Source organism: Mya arenaria, chromosome 2 (assembly GCF_026914265.1).
Source record: "Mya arenaria isolate MELC-2E11 chromosome 2, ASM2691426v1".
In the NCBI taxonomy this organism is placed as follows: Eukaryota; Metazoa; Mollusca; class Bivalvia; order Myida; family Myidae; genus Mya; species Mya arenaria.
Window position 1 is genome coordinate 71,147,890 of NC_069123.1, and position 15,194 is coordinate 71,163,083.

Genomic DNA, 15,194 nt, shown 5'->3' on the forward strand with positions numbered 1-15,194 from the left:
CTCTAGCATTACTTTATCCAGAGTGATGTCCCTTGCTGTACAAATGCGTCCTGTCATGGGTGTAACTTGTGTACTCAGTTTCACGTCACTATCTTTAATGTGTTTGAAGTATGGTTTGTTTTTCTGTTGGCTATGAATAGAACCAACAAAAAATGTTTGTATAAGTTTGAAATGGTTATTTGTCGATAAAATGATATAACTCTTTCGTTGTTACTGGTTACTGTGTAGAATGGTACATAAAAATGACATTAAATGTATGTCAAAACCACGAGACACGATACTTCGCAAATATTTCCCATGGTTATTTAAGCCTATTTTACAGATGATCGTTTGTAGCCAAACTAACACTGATGGAAAAATAATGGTACAAAACTATGACAAACAATATATAAGACACTCCGATCACGACATTCCGGGTTCTTGCAGAAACCATGGTTTAAAAATTAAATAGACTTTAAAAGAAACAATATTCCCTTAGAAGACTATTATATTGTGAGTGCACAATCTAATCACCCTCCAACCACTTACTTAATCTTGTGATTGTAGCCTTAAAACCTATTGAGTTATGCCTTGATCAAGATCACGGTGGTATTCTGCCAAAGCAACTTCATTTTCTATCCGGAAAAAATAGAAACACGTGGCTTATCTCCTAATGGTCATCTATCAACTTACCAAGTTCCAGCCGAAACGTGGCAGTCTCATTATTGTTGTTGCCATAGCACAACAAAACCAATGAAATGCAATGTCCTATTTTTCAGTTACCAAGTTGCATTTACCTAGCTTGTTTACTTCTTGAGTTATTGCAGCGTCAGTGTCCGGACGAACAGACATATGATATAGCCATTTGTTTCATAATTATACCCTTACCATTACTAACCATAACCCCCGGAGATTTGCAAAATCGCGGTCCTATCAAAAATGCTGAAAAGTGGCCGTACAATGGCTATTACTTAGAAGCTGTTGACAACTTCAGTTACCTCGGGAATGTTTGAAAGTATACCGGAAGTTTTAAATTGAACCAATCAACACTATCGGGAAAGGCTTAAAGGCTTAATGTCCTTCTTTCAAATTAAAAAAAAACACACCTGTATCACCAGTCTTGAATTATGGCTGTGAAATTTGGGGGTTTGGAAAAAAAAAAAAGAAACTGAAAGGGTTCATATAAAGTTTTGTAAATTATTAAAATAGGGTTAATACACCACGATAACGGACCGAAATCACACATTTTATGGAATAATGCACGTAAATTAGTCAACATCTGCAATGTCAATATATGGTCAACATGGTAGATACCCATTGTATATAACAAGCTATACAGTAATTATAAATTTTGGATGTAAAGCACTCAGTAACGATAATACTATAGTCAGCACATTGTGTAATGGTCTTGCAGCAGACTCTACAAAAGGAAAGAGTAATTGGGCTAGTAATGTAAAAATATTGCTGGACTCAGCCGGTTTTTTAAATTTTTGGATTAACCCTAGCTGTGTCGATATGAATTTTTTCTATTTAGTCTTTAGAGAAAGAGTTATTGACCAGTTTAAACAATCTTGGTACAACTCGATAAGTAACAGTCCCGTTTTGTGTACTTTGTCGTCATAACATTGTTAATATTGTTTCGTAGTCAATTTTACTTAGTTTAGATATATATAAATATGTCTGTATACATTATAATTGTTTTCAATGTACATGTTTGTCATATGATATGTCTCTGTTCCTGACAAATAGAACATAAATGTTTTGCTGGACGTTTGGTTGTCTAATGTAAATTTAAACAATATTTGATACAAAATTATCGTTTAAAATACTGATTATTAAAAGTGATCATTTAATATTGTTCGTGTCTCACATTCGAAGTTGTTGTATTATTGTTGTAATTGTTTATATTTGAATTAATCTTTTTAAAGCTGCATTCTCACAGATATACCATTTGTACAACTTTTTTTATTTTTTTGTCTTGGAAAGAGCAAATTTTTGCGTAAATATCTGCAAACCAATGTTAAAATATTCCTGAGAAAAGATCAGATTGCAGATTTGCAAATTTCCGTTCGAAAATTAATGTTTTATGGCTTAAACCGTTACTAACGGTTTAAGAAAAATGCATAAAACATCAATTTTTGAACAAAAATATAAAAATCTGCGATCTGATTTTTTGTAAGCAATCTTATATAACTGGTTTCCATGTATTTCCGCAAAAAATGGCTCGTTCCAAGACAAAAAAATAAAAAAAAAAGTTGTTGAAACGTTCAATCTGTGAGAGTGCAGCTTTAAGAATGTAATGAGGAATGCGTTTGCGTTCGAATTATTTAATGAATGAGTTGAGTCTTGAATCTTTAAGCTTAACCGAAAAATACCCTAACCCCAGCCGACGCTTACCGAACTATACCCTGACCCTAACTAACCATAATCCCAAAATACCCTGACCCTACCTTACTTTCACCCAACAATACATATACCCTAACCCAACAATAGAATAACTAACTCAAACCTAACAGTACCCTTGCCAAATATTACCCTAACCCAACATTATCATAACGTTAGCCCGACAATACACTGACCCTAACTAACTCAAACCCAACAATACCCTAGCCCTATATTACTCTATTCCAACAATACCCTGACTCACCCAACAGTACACTAGCCCTTACTTACCCCAACCAAATAATACCCATACCCAACAATACACTAATCCTTACTTACCCTAACCAAATAAAACCTATACTCAAAAGTACCTTAACCCTTACTTACCCTAACCAAATAATACCCGTACTCAACAGAACCCTAACCTTTACTAACCCTAACCAAATAAAACCCGTACCCAACAATACACTAATCCTTACTTACCCTAACCATATAATACCCATACCCAACAATACACTAATCCTTACTTACCCTAACCATATAATACCCATACCCAACAATACACTAATCCTTACTTACCCTGACTAAATAATACCCGTACTCAACAATACACTAACCCTAACCAAATAATACCCGTACCCAACAATACACTAACCCTTACTTACCCTAACCAAATAATACCCGTACTCAAAAGTACCCTAACCCTTACTAACCCTAACCAAATAAAACACTTACCCAACAGTACCCTAATCTTTACTTACCCTTACCAAATAAAACCCGTACCCAACAATACACTAATCCTTACTTACCCTAACCAAATAAAACACTTACCCAACAATACACTAACCCTTACTTACCCTAACCAAATAAAACACTTACCCAACAATACACTAACCCTTACTTACCCTTACCAAATAAAACACTTACCCAACAATACATTAATCCTTACTTACCCTTACCAAATAAAACACTTACCCAACAATACACTAATCCTTACTTACCCTTACCAAATAAAACACTTACCCAACAATACATTAATCCTTACTTACCCTTACCAAATAAAACACTTACCCAACAATACACTAACCCTTACTTACCCTTACCAAATAAAACACTTACCCAACAATACATTAATCCTTACTTACCCTTACCAAATAAAACACTTACCCAACAATACATTAATCCTTACTTACCCTTACCAAATAAAACACTTACCCAACAATACACTAACCCTTACTTACCCTTACCAAATAAAACACTTACCCAACAATACACTAATCCTTACTTACCCTTACCAAATAAAACACTTACCCAACAATACACTAATCCTTACTTACCCTAACCAAATAAAACACTTACCCAACAATACACTAATCCTTACTTACCTTAACCAAATAAAACACTTACCCAACAATACACTAATCCTTACTTACCCTAACCAAATAATACCCGTACCCAACAATACACTAATCCTTACTTACCCTAACCAAATAAAACACTTACCCAACAATACATTAATCCTTACTTACCCTTACCAAATAAAACACTTACCCAACAATACACTAATCCTTACTTACCCTAACCAAATAAAACACTTACCCAACAATACACTAATCCTTACTTACCTTAACCAAATAAAACACTTACCCAACAATACACTAATCCTTACTTACCCAAACCAAATAATACCCGTACCCAACAATACACTAATCCTTACTTACCCTAACCAAATAAAACACTTACCCAACAATACATTAATCCTTACTTACCCTTACCAAATAAAACACTTACCCAACAATACACTAATCCTTACTTACCCTTACCAAATAAAACACTTACCCAACAATACATTAATCCTTACTTACCCTTACCAAATAAAACACTTACCCAACAATACACTAATCCTTACTTACCTTAACCAAATAAAACACTTACCCAACAATACACTAATCCTTACTTACCTTAACCAAATAAAACACTTACCCAACAATACACTAATCCTTACTTACCCTAACCAAATAAAACACTTACCCAACAATACACTAATCCTTACTTACCCTTACCAAATAAAACACTTACCCAACAATACACTAATCCTTACTTACCTTAACCAAATAAAACACTTACCCAACAATACATTAATCCTTACTTACCCTAACCAAATAAAACACTTACCCAACAATACACTAACCCTTACTTACCCAAACCAAATAAAACACTTACCCAACAATACATTAATCCTTACTTACCTTAACCAAATAAAACACTTACCCAACAATACATTAATCCTTACTTACCCTAACCAAATAAAACACTTACCCAACAATACACTAACCCTTACTTACCCAAACCAAATAAAACACTTACCCAACAATACACTAATCCTTACTTACCTTAACCAAATAAAACACTTACCCAACAATACATTAATCCTTACTTACCTTAACCAAATAAAACACTTACCCAACAATACATTAATCCTTACTTACCCTAACCAAATAAAACACTTACCCAACAATACACTAACCCTTACTTACCCAAACCAAATAAAACACTTACCCAACAATACACTAATCTTTACTTACCCTAACCAAATAAAACACTTACCCAACAATACACTAATCCTTACTTACCCTTACCAAATAAAACACTTACCCAACAATACATTAATCCTTACTTACCCTAACCAAATAAAACACTTACCCAACAATACACTAATCCTTACTTACCCTAACCAAATAAAACACTTACCCAACAATACATTAATCCTTACTTACCCTAACCAAATAAAACACTTACCCAACAATACACTAATCCTTACTTACCTTAACCAAATAAAACACTTACCCAACAATACACTAATCCTTACTTACCCTAACCAAATAAAACACTTACCCAACAATACACTAACCCTTACTTACCTTAACCAAATAAAACACTTACCCAACAATACACTAATCCTTACTTACCCTAACCAAATAAAACACTTACCCAACAATACACTAATCCTTACTTACCCTAACCAAATAAAACACTTACCCAACAATACACTAATCCTTACTTACCCTAACCAAATAAAACACTTACCCAACAATACACTAATCCTTACTTACCCTAACCAAATAAAACACTTACCCAACAATACACTAACCCTTACTTACCTTAACCAAATAAAACACTTACCCAACAATACATTAATCCTTACTTACCCTAACCAAATAAAACACTTACCCAACAATACACTAATCCTTACTTACCCTAACCAAATAAAACACTTACCCAACAATACACTAACCCTTACTTACCTTAACCAAATAAAACACTTACCCAACAATACACTAATCCTTACTTACCCTAACCAAATAAAACACTTACCCAACAATACATTAATCCTTACTTACCCTAACCAAATAAAACACTTACCCAACAATACACTAATCCTTACTTACCCTAACCAAATAAAACACTTACCCAACAATACACTAATCCTTACTTACCTTAACCAAATAAAACACTTACCCAACAATACACTAATCCTTACTTACCCTAACCATATAATACCCGTACCCAACAATACCCTAATCCTTACTTACCCTTACCAAATAAAACACTTACCCAACAATACACTAATCCTTACTTACCTTAACCAAATAAAACACTTACCCAACAATACACTAATCCTTACTTACCCTAACCAAATAAAACACTTACCCAGCAGTACCCTAATCCTTACTTACCCTAACCAAATAAAAACCGTACCCAACAATACACAAATCCTTACTTACCCTAGCCAAGTACTAACCCTAGCCAAGTACTGCCTTACAATTTGATTTTCTATACAAAAGGTAATAGAACCCTGAAATATAAGCATCGGTATGTGCAGACAGACGGACGGAGGGTTCTATGCGGTGTTTGATCCGGTAGGAAACTAAAAATAGCTTTGCGGTATTATTTATGGTCTTTTTGTGGCTCTCTATAACCCAAGATGTTGCTCTAACCCCTTTAAAAATGATCGCTGATCGTGTTAATTCAATTTCATGTTTTACTTATAAATGAGAAATAGTCGCAAAAAATCGACCCTCATGACGTTTTAATAATCAACTTGATAAACAAATGTCGATCTTAAGACTTCGTGGCAGAATTAAGAGGCATTCGCTTTCATATAAACAGGTTGGCCTTCTCACATGTATTTCTATGCATATGCAAATATCCTTAGGGATCTCAATTTCGTATTCCTATCTATTTAAATTCTCACCGCGGTCAGAGTATTTGGAAATTGCTTATTTACGTTGAATCATTTTCTCTGATGTAGTTGTTTAATCCAATCAGCATAGTTTTACCCAATTATGGTAATTATGGTGTTGGAACTCTATTTAGCCCTGTGGACAATAATTTTGTATTCCAATAAGAATAACTATGCGTTGAGTAAAGACTGGACATCCTTAACTAGTTTATGATCAACGACAAGCAACACTATATTATATCCACGAAATTGCAACTTCCTGCGACTAATTTCAATAAAGTGCTACGTCTCAAGCTCGCATTTTGAAGTCTCATCGATGTCTTGAAGAACAGCAACTTGAGTAAGCACCGCTGAAGGAGAAATAAACGCAAGGCCCTAAAGGTATGTAAATTTTCATTTAAGGTAAACATAATCCGTATGCTTATTATCAGGTTCATGTTTCCAATGGCTAGTTTTAAATGTACATATTTTAACAATGCTCAAGTGATATCCAATTATTGTACTTGTGTTAAATTTTATACAGTTTATTAAAAAAGCATCAGGTACGGACTGCTCATATATTGACGAAAGCAGACATTATCATCACATGTACACATTTAAAGAAAAACGGCAAATGATTCTAGTGCAGCTCCGATGGTGGTGTATATGTTTGTCCCTTAAGAAGGACTAGCCCTTTCCTTAAAGTAGAGCTCTGTGCTAGTGTTCTAGTGGTCATGCATTCGAGCATTTCAATAAAAGCACTTTTCCCTGGTTTACTCAATGGAGCTATGTTTTTAGTGTTCTAGTGGTCGTGGATTCGAGCACATCAATAGAAGCACTTTTCCCTGGTTTACTCAATGGAGCTATGTTTTTAGTGTTCTAGTGGTCGTGGATTCGAGCACATCAATAGAAGCACTTTCCCTGGTTTACTCAATGGAGCTATGTACTAGTGTTCTAATGGTCGTGGATTCGAGCATTTCAATAGAAGCACTTTTCCCTGGTTTACTCAATGGAGCTATGTACTAGTGTTCTAATGGTCGTGGATTCGAGCATTTCAATAGAAGCACTTTTCCCTTCTCATCATTACATCATCATTATCATCATCATCATCATCATCATCATCATCATCATCATCATCATCATCGAGCAGAATTAAAACAATATTTATTTTTAGTTTCAGCCACCTTGGACTCTGATCCTTTAATGCAATCCCAATACAGGTCTCCTCGTGAGCAGAAACCATTGTTTTAGAAACAGCGACCTTGACCCCACCAAACCGCAAAGTTATCCCAAGCTACATGTATACGTAGTCACACAGACTTTCCGACACAAGAAGATTCATTTTTCGTCAGTTATTACAATTAAGGGCATTACACAATGCAATAGTTAATTGAAAGCATTTAAACATGAAAAATTCATTTTTTGTTTACATTTGAGGTTCAATATTGAGCAATCGAAATACATACATCCGTTGCAAAATGTGTTTGTGTAAGAAGTAGCTGAGCAACTTTATGAAATAAGATTTTAACAGATTTTCAATAAAAAAAAACCATATACACTTCTTTTCGGAAATGTCTTAAATTAAATTCAAAATAAATATATACAATCTCTGATGAAGGTACCGAATTCTTCCGGAAAGAACATTTGAAACATCTACAAAATACACATTTTGATCAAATAACATTCTATTTTATTACACATATAACAATACATAAAAACGGTATGTTTAAAAAATGCATTTTGGATGATATTTGGCAGATTTCGTTGAGTCATACCGTTGATTGTGGCTTTGCGGTGATTGCAGCTACTTTAAGAAAAATATTTGCATTGCATTATGTTCTTGGATATCATTCTTATTTGAAAATACATTACCAAGAAACCACAAGACATTGTTGTTCAGGAAGTCTGGAGCATTTTGACATAAAAACATCTTTATATTGTCGTCACACTTTTCCGAAAAATTGCAAATGTTTTTTATCCAAATTTTGATATCTATATTCGTAAAATCAGTTGAACTGCTTATTACACAAACGCATATTGCTAAGGATCTATGTTCTACTCAAGAATAAATGTTTCTCAAAAATAATAATAAAAAACGAACTTTTTATTTTTTGGCCTTCCACATATGGGACCAGTAACACTGGTCCACAGTCCACATCCACTTTTGCGCTGTGGAAGTCCCTTGAACAGAAATTGTTTTTCTATTTTTGAATTAGTTAAATAAACATTGACCCCATTGTTCCCAAATTCAACTTCAATGTACATAAAGGTCACCCTAAAAGTTGTCATATAAGCTTGGTATAAACCAAATACAACTGCACGTACGTCGTCATATAAGCTTGGTATAAACCAAATACAACTGCACGTACGTCATCATATAAGCTTGGTATAAACCAAATACAACTGCACGTACGTCGTCATATAAGCTTGGTATAAACCAAATACAACTGCACGTACGTCGTCATATAAGCTTGGTATAAACCAAATACAACTGCACGTACGTCGTCATATAAGCTTGGTATAAACCAAATACAACTGCACGTACGTCGTCATAGAATTTTTGTATAAACCAAATACAACTACTGTACAACTACAATGTACGTCACCATATAAGTTTGGTTTAAACCAAATACAAACACAATGAACGTCTTAGCTATATTAGTACCAACAACTTTGACCTTGGACTGCTGAATCAGAAACCAACCCCAATGTATGACTTCACATAAGCCTCCTTAAGCACATGTTCCATCAATATACATGTAAGTTGTTCCTAACTAAAGTTATTGAGCGGCAAAACAGTTTACTTTTAATAGTGACAACGATCTTGACATATTTTCATGAGACTTTTCAATCTGGCTTTTTGACCTCAAAAACAATATGGGTCATCTGCTGGTCAACGGCAACTTTTCCTGTAATTCCATGGTCCTACATTTTGGTCAAATATTATGTGGACAAAACATAGTGTATCGCCTGACATATGGACCAACCATCTGACCGATTGACCTGTCAGCAGTTGCGGACCTAATTGCCCCCCATTTTCAGAAGTGTCCATAACATATGGTATATAGCAAATTTTGTCTTGTGTTCTATTTTTCATCTATCCAAACATGGTATATTGAGGTAAGCAAGTGGCACATTACCATCAACGAAGTTGTCAGGCATCTTTTACGTACAGATATGAATTGATGGTAACAGTTATAGTTGAATTAATTTATGAGAATTGCCCACTTAGCCTGGTGTCCCTGCTAGTTCATTTTTCATTATATCTGACATTAACATTGCTTTTCCAAGTTCGTATACATAATGTCAATAAATATAATACCATGTTTCACCGTTTAAATGTTTTCCTGCAGGCAAATATTCTTCCTATGTTCTGCTTCATTTTTAATGACTTCATCTATTTCTAGTCTGCCCAATATTAATAATACTCCTTTTTATCCCATTGACTTATACCTTAACTGGCAATAAACAAGACAACAAACTGGTATGGGTTTTTCTCTCATTCATTTAATTGGTTATGGTTCCAATTACAACAAATCCACGTCCTTCAACACATTGCCACATGCTATTAATTCTGGACTCGGTATTTACGATATTCATCTTTCATTAAGTTGAATATCACAAACATGTCATGCAATAATTGATAGTGTTATTCCAATGCAAACATGGGAAACTATATACCGGTACAATATAGGACACTTTTAATCATTTCTGGAAATTCAACTTATGATGCATGACCCAGACAGCTCTTAAAAGAGTTAGAATGACAAGTCAACAACTGTTAAAAACTAGAAGTACATTACTTTTTACATTCAAACTCAGCTAACTGAAGGTCATTGCTTAAGCATATAAGTTTAAGTGAAATTGTTGATGTAAGAGATGTTCATGTAACTCTTAGACCTATTCAAGGTCAAAGGTAGTAGCTGTTCAACTTAAATACTAGATATGTCAAGGTTATGAGAAACGTGTGAATATTTGCCTAAGGTAAAGTTTATGTAATCCATAGAGGTCACTCAGGTGACCTCCCAAAAGTCAGCCCCTTCGACCATTTCAAGGTCAATGGTAGTAGCTGTTGCAGTCAGTTACTAGATATGTTAAAGTTATTAAATCAATATTTGCCTCAGGCAAAGTCTATGTAATCCTATACAGAGAGGTAAAGTCAGCACTGTCCTCATAACTTCAGGTGGTTGGCAGAAGTACACTGAATGCCATTTTAATACCAAGTAGTAATACTACTTGTAGTCCAAGTCAGCCTGATACCATTCCAATGGCAAAGTAGTAGAACCCTCAAGATCAATAAGTTATAATTCCACAGAAGAGACAATAACAAGGTCAATGCAACACCGCAGAAGATGGAAGCCAGGAGATGTCTCAAGGTCATGAGCTGGAGATAAAGGTCACCCTGAGGCAAGGTCAAGGTTCAGGAGCTGTAGGCTCTCACTGATGTAGGAGCTTGTCTCGATGGATGAACAAATACCAGCTGTCAGGGCCCTCTGCAAGATCACTGTTGCATATTCTGAAAAAATGCCATACAGTTATATTACCCAGCTCAGACAATCACAGTAAATTGTCTGCTTCCCTTCTCAGACTCCCCTATATATTTGTTCTTAAAAATCCTTAAAATCTCGAAAATAAGAAATATTTATAAGTAACAATAATATAATAAATGGAAGTGCATCAATGCCAGCTATATCAATAGAAACTGAATTCATCAGGTATATAAACTCACTCAATCTTAGCTTTCCTCTCAGATAATTGGTAAAGCTATCTTTCTTTCATCTCTATAGAGGATTATTTTAAGATTTTCCTAAGACCATCTCAAATGAAACAAAACTTGATTACATGGAAAACATATTGGAATACAGTTACATAACCTACCCTGACAGAGCAGTGTAAACTCCGGTAGGTTGGTGAGAGCGGACATGACGATGTCAGGACGATCATTCTCCAGACAGTGTAGGAACGTGGGCACAAAGTCCTCTGCTTTCCTGCAATGTGTAACAGTCATGATGTGACTTTGTAAGGGTGTAATGCGCAAAGGGACGGGGTTACAGTGACAATGTCACGACCCTCATTCTCAAGACTGTAGGAACATGGGCACAAACTCATCTTCTATCTTCCAATGGATAACAAGAGCTGTGTATAAAACAGCAATCTTAACACCACCCAGTCTACAAGCTTTCTCATTCATTAACAGTTTGATAGTGATAAATGATATACACATGTATGCATAGCAGTTTGAACTAGCATAAACTGGACAGATTGACGCACACACCTCCAGAAGTGCATACACCAAACCACCAGTGTGGCAACTATGTCAATCTCACTGCAAGTAGGCTAGATAATCATCACTAACCTATTAATCAGATGCTTTGACTAAATAGTAAGAATAACAGGTTTGGCTCAAGGTAGCAAAAAAATAGGGCCTTTAAAATAAAAGTCTCTCATTCATCTGAGGTTGGTAAGAAAAATATATTAATAGGTCATCTTAATGACAAGGGATGTCATTTTACTCAATATAAAATAAGTATACAAGATTTCTACAATTATCTTTATAAATTGACCCGTTCCAATTCATCATGGAAAATAACTATTTTGGCAAAAGTTATTGAACTTGTGAGTAACTTAAATAAAATATAGAATCCTATGAAGACTTAATAGACTTCTTGTGCTTACTTTGGATTATTCTGAAGCAGACGTTTTGTGAGTTCAAATGCTGTGTTACGACACGCGTCATCTGGCGCCAGCATCAAGCGTTTCAGATCCTCCTGAAAAGTCACACGAAATAATCAGTGTTAAGGTTAAACAATATCATCAAGCTTGTTATATTATTTATTGATTATCAAATGTATTTTAAATTAAGTACTTCATTGTTAGTTGTATTATTCCTTTTTACTGTTATTTCTTTAATAAACTAGTTTTTTTCAGTATGGTGACCTAGATTCATCCAAATAACATTTTTCTGAAGATTTTTGTAGAATTTTCTTGAACATTTTTATTTTGAATGTCATTGTACCAATGACTGGGCATATACAATCTACTGTGAAATGTATGTAACATAGTATTTTGTTATCGGGAACTACAAACTTGTCATTTCCACATTCATATGTCCACAAGGTAAGAATCATATAGTTTTGAGCTCATTGTCCCATATATATGCTCAATAATTCAGCCCTGCAACAGGTACAAAACAGCAAACTCCTCTCATTTGAGGTCTTTGGATAAGTTAATGTTTCTTTTAAGTATATTCTTGTGAAAAATAAACAGTGCTAGAAAAATTCTAGAATCTTAGATATAATTCAATCATTTTGTGAGGATAACATTTTAACCTAATGTGGAAATTGTTCTGAAAGTGTTGTTGGGTTTAGTGCTCATAAAATTTGTTAATGTGGATAAAATTCTGTGGACAATCAAAAATGACATGATCAGTTAAGCTATTTTTTGGACATTATTCTTTATACCATATTTACATTTACGGGTAACTATTTGAAATTACTTTTGTAAAATTGTCAGTTAACAAATTGTTTTTATTTAAAGTTTGTTGCTGGTATCTCTTTCTTTGCTGGACCTGGAGGTAATATATTATTAAAGGTGAGATCCATCTTGTTAGACAAGTATGTGGTGGTCACCTAATATGCCTAAAGTCTAATGAATGAAAATCTAAGTCACATAAAAAAAGTCATCCAAGTCATCTTATCCAACTTTTTTTTGTCAGTCTGGGTCTGCCCCTGACAACTGGGTGACATATATGTACGGGGTTTAAGAGAATTCATAGCACAAACTATTTACAGATTTACAGGCCAATGCAGCTCTACTATTCTGTTCAAACAATGTACATAACTCCAGGAATATCCTTTCTAAAGGGATGGAAAAATACTGTTATAGTTAATATGTGTACACGGTAAACATTATTTACTTAACAGTTATCTGTATTTGTCCAAAACATCTTTCATATTGAAGGAAACAAATCCATTCTGATCAGTAACGCTTGGCATATTAATAAATCAGTTAAATTTTCCTATAAAAAGTTTCCAGGAATTCCCTATTCACAGGGCCTGGGGAATGTTACATTGGTTATCAGTGTTAGTGAATAATTGCCTGAAGGGAAACGATAAGCCTTGTTCTATACATCACATCCAGTTTTGTCTTCATATAAGGAAAATTGCTAAATCAAACAAGCAGGATAAATCTTATGAAATCTTATTACCAGTTACTTTTGAGAACGCTGCTCGCTAAATAAGAACCTTTTTCCCCATTCTGAAAATCTTTCAAAATCTACAAACATGATGATGGGTCATGTATACATGTAGAATACCAACACAATTGCCTCTCACCTATGACGTACGATTAGGGTCTTTATTGCTGATGCAGCATCATGCTAATGTATAATAAGCCGATGTTGCATCGGCAAAGCCCATGCAGCATCGGCAAAGCCCATGCAGCATCGGCAAAGCCCATGCAGCATCGGCAGGCTGAAGCAGCATCGGCAGAGCATCATGCTGCATCTGCAAAATAATACTTGAGCATCATGCTCAAGAACAATAAAGACCCTTTCGTACGCGCTTATGTAAAATACGCCGATGCTGCATTGGCAAAGCCCATGCAGCATCGGCACGCTGAAGCAGCATTGGCAGAGCATCATGCTGCATCGGCAAAATAATAATTGAGCATCATGCTCAAGAACAATATAGACCCTTTCGTACGCGCAATGCGCATAACTTTTTATGTGCTATTTTTAGCATCGGCACTTAAGGGTTTATCCAAATTTATTGCAATCAGCGCATGCAGACCATTAGAAACTCATAAATACAAATTTAAGGAGGATATAAAACTGTTTTGGTACAATAAATTCATTTGACGCGTGTTTATGTCTAAATTCGTAGGTTAACGGCAGATCCCATATAACTTGTCAAGCAAGTTGCAACTTGACCCAAAAATATAATTATATACATGTACAGTAGACACATTATAGTTTTTCTTTTCGTTAATCAATTATCCAGACCAAAACCATTTTAATCTTTCATAAATAGAAATTTATCATTATTAAGCGTGATTGGGCTACACATATTTTACGTTCATTATCTATGACTAGTGTTTTTTTAAAAGTGTATGTCATATTTACATTTTGGTTTTATTTGATAACCTTCATAGCATTGAAATAAGAAGGGACAGATAGAGGTCTAAATTTAACATATTTCTAATTATCTGATTATTTTAGTTCCTGAGAAACTGAAATACGTACTTTCAAATGCACTTTTCCGTTTAATTATAGGATATGTCAATCTCGGTAATTTTTAGCATTTATGTAAAAATCAGCGCCTTTGAAAGGTTAAAATACCTGTGTATTGGACTGTGCGATATTGCCGGTTTTGGCCCTTCTCGGCGGGGTATTGATATCTGATCGGCAATTTATCCATCGGTTTGTCCATCGTTTATGACATGTTTAATTGTTTAATAATATAATGATCAGTTTATACTTATGTTTTATAGACATTTGATCACATGCACTTTTTCTGTTGTGCATTAGTGTAGTCTAATTACAGCGTTTTACAACATTGCAACACCGTAGCAAGAACTGGATATAACATAAAGAATAGTTAACTCATGCGCG

The 15,194-nt window shown here is 34.6% G+C and overlaps 1 protein-coding gene across 1 annotated transcript in view; it reads right to left on the reverse strand.

The window, feature by feature from the left end:
- Window positions 1–10,232: 10,232 nt before the first annotated feature.
- The window catches only part of LOC128213005 (integrator complex subunit 1-like), a 76,867-nt gene continuing 71,905 nt past the window's right edge, over window positions 10,233–15,194 (reverse strand). The window contains exons 43-45 of the mRNA XM_052918464.1: window positions 12,260–12,351; window positions 11,462–11,571; window positions 10,233–11,099 (exon numbers count right to left, since the gene is read on the reverse strand). Of these exons, the coding sequence (XP_052774424.1) occupies window positions 10,981–11,099; window positions 11,462–11,571; window positions 12,260–12,351 (321 nt within the window). The 3' untranslated portion in view covers window positions 10,233–10,980. The remainder of the gene's footprint in view (window positions 11,100–11,461; window positions 11,572–12,259; window positions 12,352–15,194) is intronic.